Below are 8,836 nucleotides of genomic sequence, written 5' to 3' on the forward strand. Positions count from 1 at the left end.
GAACAAAACTTATTGAACTTATTCCTTTTTTTTCTTTAACAAAATTTAATTAATGACAGTAACAATTACAATGAAAATGAAAAGAGCTAAGCAGCACTTGTTCGGTACACATAATTATACATCTATAAAACCAAAGAATTTGAAAAAAAAAAACACATATATACAAAACCGTTCCACTACAACACCATAAATATGTCACCATATAGAAAATGTGACAAAGAATCCCAACCAACTTCGTCCAGCTTAACATCAATGTTTGTGATAGAAATTCCTCGTATGTGCACTTTTATTCATTCTGCCGTTGGAGCATTAGCACGCATTTTCTCATAAAGGCGGTAAACCAATGTTGATCTTGACATCTGAGGCTCTCTCTCCAAAACAGCAATGACATCCTTAATAGAGATGTTACGAACAACCTTTGAATGAGGTATAATAACTGCATTCTTCCCAAACTTCCTTGTTGTCCCTGTCAATAATTGAGAAACAAAATATAAACTTCATAATAGGCTGAAAGAAATGAAGAGCTGCGTTCTATGAGAGTGTCCCGTGACAAAGACCGATTGGCAAAGTTTGTAATATACTGGTATGCCTATTTCTACACCAATAACTTGGACAAACTAAATATCTACTCAAAAACAGAGGTGGATTAAAGTTCCAATTTTCTCCCTTTTCAATAGGGAAGATATGACATTCTACTGTTAGTGAAAAAAACAAGGTTGAGATAACCTGAAGAAGCATTCATTCACCACCCTCGAAACATGGAATGTCCATTTAAAAAGAAAATGCTCAAAAGGAATGTCACTCAACTCACAAAGACTTCCCACCCCACCCCACCCAAACAACATAGATTTTTTATCGAATCAAAACTTAAAAAGTGAGTTTGTTTCCCTCCCACCCCCCACCACCACCACCACCAAACTCACCCAATTAAACAATTTCCAACTGCATCTCAACCACTGGACCACAAAGGACAACAACAGCAAAGGTCATCCACATTGGGCACCAGAATTCACTTGTAATGAAGAATATGCGTATTTACTCATGACTCAGACATGAAACCTCAGGTACAATCTCAAATTTCCATCGACAATAATTCCACAAATTTAAAAGAGAATTACCTGATGCAGCAGCAGTAGAGGGACTTCTGTATTCAGCGTCTTGGGTTTCCCTTGGGGTCCTTCCAGTTGCTGAGGAAGACCTACGGCTCACATCTTTACCTATCTGAATAGTTGATGTTGTATCCACTCCTTCGCGCTTCTGTCGGGCTTGCTCAGCCATTAGTTGCCACTTTGATAGCATGTCATCTCCTCCAACAGCAACTCGAGCAGCAACATTTGCAGCCGTAGTCCTCATTTTATCATCTTCCTCTTTGTTTACCTGTTGCGACAATGTTGGGAGGGGGAGAAGCAAAAAAAATTTCAGTTCCTATATTTATTGCCCTAAAGCTCTGATGACTGTGTTGTTCATTATTTGACTTAAAAATTGGATCTTGAATTTTTTTTATTAAATTGAGACCCAAAACGTGGCTTAACATTTGAACAGTCTTGTCTAATGTTCCTTAGGAAGAGAAGGCACATTTTCCACTACCCACCTTGAATGTCTTTGTACGAACTTCATCCTTCTCCTTCTCACCATCAGCTCCAGTGTTTCCCTCGGCCTGTTCTCAACACATTTTAGAACCATAGTTAATGAGCTTTACTTATGCTTAAAAAAGGTATAGACATCACCTATTATACATAATCCCTCCCCCCACTCCAAGACAGAGAGAGAGAGAGAGGTCAGATAATACTGTATATACAATATATACATATACATATATGTAAACAAAATGTTAATGAGGAATATAACGTGTCAAAAACTCATACCATATGCATAAAAGAGCCTAAGAATATTTTTACATGCACTTTCTACAAGGCTAATGGGTTTAAATTCAACAATGGCTCTTGCAACCTAAATTTTGGGATGACAGAAAGTACAGTTGACACTATATTCCAGCAGCGACTGACAGTCTTTCACTGAACGCATGAAGTCACCTGGTCTCCAAGGTCATCTTTGGAATTCAATGACAACCCATTTGGACTGTGTGTGTGTGTGTGTGTTTTTTGGGGTGGGGTGGGGGGGGGGCGCTAAAAATCACCCTAACTGTAGAAAGAGTCTCAGTCATTTCACTAGGCACAGCAGTTTTCAACAAAGAATGAAAAGAACATTAGTTTAGAACATGATGATGGTCAAGCATATCATGTATTCGTGGTGTCCATTGAAAAGAACCTGAAAATGAGGAATTTGTTTCCGTGCAGAAAACAGTAACAAGGATATACAGTATAAAGCCCAAACTGGTTGCGGAATTAAAAACATAAAGGAACTTCCATAAACGAAATTAGAAACATAAAGGAACTTCATAACCCAAATTTGTCTGAACCAGATACTTACTTCATTAACTTTCCGGATCTTTTCAGTTTCCTCAGACTGTTTTTTCTCCCAATCCTCCTTGGCCTTCCGATTCATGACTAAAATTTGACGTCTAACATCTGAGGTGATAATAGTTCGATGTCTTGACCTCTCAGTATCAACTCTCTACAAATTTAAAAAGTGAAGAAACAAGTAGTTTATTTTAACCGGTAAAAAGGATATATAAATTGTCCAAGACAGTGAAATCATAACATGTAACTGACCTGTTTTGATACTCTTACTAAATTATTGATCAATCCTCGCAACCTCTCCTCCAAGCACTGGAAACCCAATCACATCAAGATTACATAACCATGAGAAAATATGAAACCTAAATCTGTATGCTAATATCTTACCAGTGACAAACAACGCTCCAGATCTTTGCTTATGGTTTTTATACCAGATTTAGACACTGCCAAAAATAGGGGACCCAAATGTCAGTCATGACAAGATATTTGACAAGATAATAACAAGAATGGCTCTTAACAAAGTATAGGGTCTAAACTGATTTTTGCCAATTTTCTCTGTAAAGGGATTTTTTGCAATATAAGCCTTTCTTCCTCTTCTTGAACAACCCTTCTAGTTGCTTCAGAAGTTCGACCTTCGTCCTTGGGGCCAGAAAATAGCTGCTCTTCCTCTTCCTAAACATGATAAATAAAATAACAAAACTTGCACACATTACACAATTGCTACCATTTTAGATACCCAAAATGTCAAACAGAGTATGATATAACATAAAGAGCAATGTAAAAGATATATACCCTTAGATTAACTCCACTGACAGCAGTTACATCATTGAGTTGTTCGATGCTTTGATCAGAAAGTGCCCCAGATACCTTTTGCTTCTTACTATGTAATACCAAATAAAACAGTTCATATGATTAAAAAAAATTAAAATTAAAATTAAAAATATATATTAAAAGAGAATGCAAAGAGTACCTTGGCTGGGTTGATGTAGTCCCAAGCGCATCAAATGACTTCTTTTGGCCAATGGTAATCTTCTTGGGTGGTGTCTTCAAAATAGTTCCAGTCCCAAGTGAGGTGGTTGTAGATGGAACCTGAGTGTGTGTATCTTGTATCAGATGGTAATGCAAAAAATCATGAAATAGCAATTGCAATAATGAGAAGAATATATCAATGTGCAACTTTTGTGCCCGTAGACTAGATACAGTACTTAAGTAAGAAAAAATCTCTGTACAGGGAAAACCATTAAGTAAAACTATTGAGACTTTAGAAAATAAACATGACTTCAATAGGAAGTGAGGTAGAAATGTCCTGGAAGTATCGAAGAAGTACCGCTAACAGAAAACGAGCTAAAAGTTGTCAATGAAGGGCTTTTAAGACTTTCGAATAAATAAGACAGACTGAAATTTGCAAGGTAGCAGATCAAATCAAAAGTAGCAGACATACGCAGGCTTCAAAAATTATGGTTTTAATCCAGCTATCCAACCTATCTCTTCAAGCCATGCCGAAAGGCTCATTTTCCTTTGATCTTACGTTTTTCATTTACATTTATCATTTACGTTGAATATTGTATTTAATATAAGATACCAAAAGCATAAAGAAATCTAGTTATACATACATTTCAAAAAGTATAGATTGTAAATGCAAATATACCTGCAGATGGTCCAATTGTGTTGGCATGGAACTCGATATTGAATTTGTTCCAGCTGGTACTGGGTTTCCGAGGTCAGCTCGACCAGCACTAAAAGAACTAGAGCTTGAGGCAGCTGAAAAATGAAATGTGCTGTTCTTGAGTCTGACATAGTACTTACCGTTTTATGAAAAGCATTGAAGCCAGAGAATTACCTTTTAGGTCTTTACCCATGGATGACTGCCACGAGACTGGGTTATGTTGCATAGTTGAATTGGTCGTCAAGTGAGACATAGACCCGCCATGCAATCTCTTAGGATCATTACTAGAATTCTGTGTCTCATAGTTTGTCATACTGATTGAGCTCATTGGCTGAGTCGTCCCTCCTGATTGAGCTGGAGCACTGCCTTGGTGAAGTACCTGTCTAACTTGTGAATCTTGAGTTTGGGGTATGAGAGGAGTTGATGAAGCTCCAATAGATTGCCCAGAATACGGATGCACGTGATAGTTACTAGTATTGGGCCCATACATTGGGTAAGATGTAGGTGGAAGGTGCAAATGCTGCTGATGCTGCTTGTTAGGTCCTCGTGGAGGAACTGTTGGAAGATCCCTTTCTTGATTATTCATGCCCACGCTGGAAGAAGAAACCTTGCTTACATTCATCCTTTGTGAATCTGAGGAATGCTCACTTTCTCTGGACTTTTGGGAATTGCTTTCTGGGGTTGGAAAACTAGAATTGCTCAACGGTTCAACTTTTGGTGTGAGAACCTGATTCGGATCTGAAGGAGTCTTCTGGCTCTTCTGATGTTGTTGCGAAGAGGATTGGGAATCTGTAAACTGCGAAGGACTAAGAGAAGGCGTTTTAACTTGTTGCTGTTGTTGCTGCTGCTGCTGCTGTTGTTGTTGTTGCTGCTGCTGCTGTTGTTGTTGTTTCTGTTGCTGCGGCTGTTGTTGTTGCTGCTGCTGCTGTTGCTGTTGCTGTTGTTGTTGTTTCTGTTGCTGTGGCTGTTGTTGTTGTTGTTGTTGTTGTTGCTGCTGCTGTTGCTGTTGCTGTTGTTGCTGTGGCTGCTGTTGCTGTTGCTGCTGCTGCTGCTGCTGCTGCTGCTGCTGCTGCTGGGAAGATGTCTGAGACTGTGCCTGAGATTGGTGGGATCTTGTCTGCGAGTTTTGATCAGCCTGAGCTTTGGTTTGGTCCTACACAAAAACATGGTATTTTCAGAGGAGATAACTCATTTTAAGAAGAGGTACATGAAAGAGCACATGTTCATTAATAGTATATCAATATATACTTGCCTGCTGCATTTGTATTTTATGTACTGCTTGTCTAAGCATCTGGTCACCCACAATATTCCTCATATGTCTCACAAAACCATCTTTGTGGATCTCATTTTTCTGGAAATACAAGCAACTCTCACTTAGAATAACAACTGACAATTTAATAACAGAAACGGAAGTTGACATAGAGGAAGCTAATACAGAAAAAAAAGGTACCCATAATTTGAAATAGAGCCTGTAGCTGCATAGCTCTATCTTTTTTTCAAGTAGAGGCAATAGCACAGGAAGCATAACACCAAATGATACCTGTTTACTGCGACTTTCTGACTCTGCAGTCTGTGTCTGTGGGCTATTCGTTTTCAGTATATTAGGGAATTGTTGTTGGTTTTCTGGTTGCCGTGTTCCGTCTTGTCCTCCATAATGAACAGGATTTTGTTCAGATACTTGGACCGCACTCTGCTTAGAAAGCTGGTGAGGATTCAGTTCTGTCTGCCTTTCTAGCTGATCATCTTTCTGCTGCATTTGCAGCTGACTCTGCTCCCTCACCTGACCACTTTGCTGCACCTGAATTTCAGATCCAGATCCCTGTTGCATCATATCCACTTCAGATGAAGTCTGACCTTGGTTCTGCGAATTCTTTACTTCTTCCTCTTTATTTTGAACACAGACATTTTCTTCTTGGTTAGAAACTTGCCATTGAGGAAACGATTGTTTTGCCGTAGAATTATTTTCGTGGGGCAGTAATCCTAGAGTTTCAAATGCAAATTATATACGAGAAATTAAAATCAAGCAATCAAAACAGAAATAGTCAACTACAATGTAGACAACATAACATACTGATATTGTTTTCTTTTTTATATATAGTAAAAATTAAGTTGGGCAATAAAAAAAAAAAAAAAAAAATGGTACCGGTGGTATCAGATTGAGAAGAAGGATCTCCTTCAATGTCTCTATTTAAAGCAGCAGTGAAAGCATCCACATCCGCCCCAGAATGCATTGTGTCATCCTGCAAATTCATATAATAATTGCAATAAGAAATCAATAAAAAAAAAAAAAAAAGAGTAAATGACAGAAATTGAGAGGGGGTTTAGAAACCTCGTCGTCTTCAAGGATCTTCATTATGTTAGGGTCCATAGTAATCAAAACCTCAAGGCAACAATTGAAGTAGAGAACATGTGAGTTTTTTTTTTGTTTTTTTTAAGGTTGGGGAAAGCTGTATATATATAGAGAGAGACGGTGTAGGAATTGAAGATAAATTTGGAAGTTGTGGGTTCAGCCCTCGACTCATATTAAGTTGAGACCCAAAATATCGGTTTAGCTTAAAGTCTTAAAATATCCCGATATATCGCGATATTTGGAGATATCTATCCAGATTTTAGAGAAAGATATATAAATATCACGATATGTTTAGAGATATATACGACTATAAATATCAGTGATATTTTGACGATATTTACGATATTTGTGATATTTTATGATATTTTGTGTATATAATAATTTTATTTAATATTTACCATTATATTTCAAATAAATATAAATAATGTATCATGATATATCAATAAATATCTACAATATCCACGATATCTGTCGATATTTTGGATATATCTATAATATTTGCATGTGAAACAATGTCAAATATCCCCAAAGAGGAGGATATATCTACGATACATATCCATAAATTGAATATCGATAAATACATATATCCTGATATTTTGTACTATGAGCATACCTATATATAAAGTTGTAAACAACCCCTTGCACATTCATAGTTACTTCCCACCATAGCAATTACAGAAGTTGATGGAACGAGGTTTTTTGGGGTAAGTCATTATTTATTCGTTTCTTTATTTAACAATATTCATATGTTTGGTTTACTATACAAAAATTGTGACACTAACTGGCAGTGTAAAGATTGATTGGGAATGGCTGCATTCTTATTTTGGATAAAAGTTGATTACGTATTAAGTTTTTTGGGTCAACTTAAATCAAGCCTTATGTAGTTAATCTCTTTATTTATTTATAGGTGTTTTGGTGATTTTTTCTTATTTGCTCTGGTGACCGTTGATTAGCTATTATTGGGTGCTAATTTATTCACCTCTAGAGAATTATAAGTTAACCGCAAAAACTTCATTTTACCTATTATACCCTCCTTTACCTGATGACTACCACCACTCTTCTTTTTGAATAACCAAATCGTACCGAGTTAACACCTCCACCATTCCTCTTAGTATTTTACTCTCTGAGTTATACCACAACTTTTTGAAACGAAAAACTCTTAAAGAATAAATTAAAATTCTGATCTCAGGCCTTAATGGCGACTAGATAAAAATTCATGCACATGGGATATGGTTATAATACGAAAAATAAATTTTCACCTATACGTTCATTTAAACTCACAATTCCAATCACCTTTAGTTTTTTCAAAGTTAATAGAACATGCAACAACAAATCACCTTTAGTTTTAATAGTTTAAGCTTTGTACTTTCCATCAAAGTGCATATATTTCATTCTATGTTCAGTTAGAACTTTGAAGAGGAAGAGCACGCATATTTTCACTGGTTTTTCTTATTTGCTAGTAAAATCAGATTCCTTAGTAGTCCATTTGAAATGGTCAAATGGCCACTAAACGAGTTCGAATTCCTTAATTATTTAAGAAGGATTGTCAGCTTTTGTTCATGGTTAGGCTACCAATTTCATTATTTTGGTTGTTGAAATGGATGTGGTTAGTGGCGATACTGGATAAAAGAGAGGGAAGGGGTATAATGGGTAACTCACCATATTTTTGGTGAGCATATCATTTGCTTACAGTGAATATATTAACACTCCTATTATTTTAGCTGTTACAAAGTAAATGCCTCTTTCATTGATGTGTGCGGTTGACTGAACTTCAGAATCGCGGTAGATCATTTGTCTAACTTGGTGTCACGATCAAAACAGTTTTACCTAATTACGTTCTAACTCGCATAGTCACTAATTGTTTTCGAACATTTTTGTTGGAATGTTTTTTACACTTGCATAAACTTGCTGTTCAATAGAAATAACAGCGCAAGCATATGGAGTCTGGTTGGCGTGAGTCCTTCGTGGCCTTTTGGCTGATTTGCTGCGTCAAAGAGTGGCCTTAATTTAAAATGGGCTCAGGCATATCATTTGCCCTCGTTCTGTATATATGAAGCTATGTTATTTTTGGAGTTAGCTAGATAATTAAAAGTGTAATGCTCCTTAATAGAATGTAAGCCTACCTGAATCCCGATGAGTTTCCACTTTCCACTATGGTGCAGTTCACCCAAATGAACAGATGAGAATGCCATATGAAGTCCGTTCGCAGAAATAGAAATTTTAGGTAATTGCGGGTTGCAGGGGAAAGGAGCAATACAGCAAAACAAAAAATGGGCTAAGAGCATTCCAAATATGCGGATTGTTGATAGACCATATCAACAATTTGGGCTCTCAATGCAGGGTTGTTGCCTGTTGGACTAAACTTGTACAGCAAAGAGAGTCCCTAGTGGATACTCGATAGGT

General features: G+C 36.9%; 1 protein-coding gene across 1 annotated transcript; it reads right to left on the minus strand.

Annotated features, from left to right (window-relative positions):
- Positions 1 to 25: 25 nt before the first annotated feature.
- LOC147520792 (transcription initiation factor TFIID subunit 4b-like) lies at positions 26 to 6,570 on the minus strand. Its single transcript, XM_086592295.1, has 15 exons — positions 6,413 to 6,570; positions 6,227 to 6,323; positions 5,534 to 6,063; positions 5,336 to 5,434; positions 4,258 to 5,236; positions 4,066 to 4,178; positions 3,388 to 3,506; positions 3,210 to 3,297; positions 2,954 to 3,089; positions 2,805 to 2,860; positions 2,673 to 2,729; positions 2,431 to 2,574; positions 1,592 to 1,657; positions 1,119 to 1,377; positions 26 to 466 (listed from the first exon to the last, which is right to left on the minus strand). The coding sequence occupies exons 1-15, from the start codon at positions 6,449 to 6,451 to the stop codon at positions 291 to 293; spliced, it is 2,958 nt and encodes a 985-aa protein (XP_086448421.1). The 5' UTR covers positions 6,452 to 6,570; the 3' UTR covers positions 26 to 290.
- Positions 6,571 to 8,836: the final 2,266 nt, after the last annotated feature.

Source organism: Coptis chinensis, chromosome 2 (assembly GCF_015680905.1).
Source record: "Coptis chinensis isolate HL-2020 chromosome 2, ASM1568090v1, whole genome shotgun sequence".
NCBI lineage: Eukaryota > Viridiplantae > Streptophyta > Magnoliopsida > Ranunculales > Ranunculaceae > Coptis > Coptis chinensis.

Coding starts and splice junctions, on each gene's coding strand:
- LOC147520792 (XM_086592295.1), bottom strand. CDS start 6,451: ATGGACCCTAACATAATGAAGATCCTTGAAGACGACGAG. Junction 4,179..4,257: donor CATGGGTAAAGACCTAAAAG/GTAATTCTCTGG, acceptor TTCATTTTTCAG/CTGCCTCAAGCTCTAGTTCT. Junction 2,575..2,672: donor TAGTAAGAGTATCAAAACAG/GTCAGTTACATG, acceptor TTAAATTTGTAG/AGAGTTGATACTGAGAGGTC.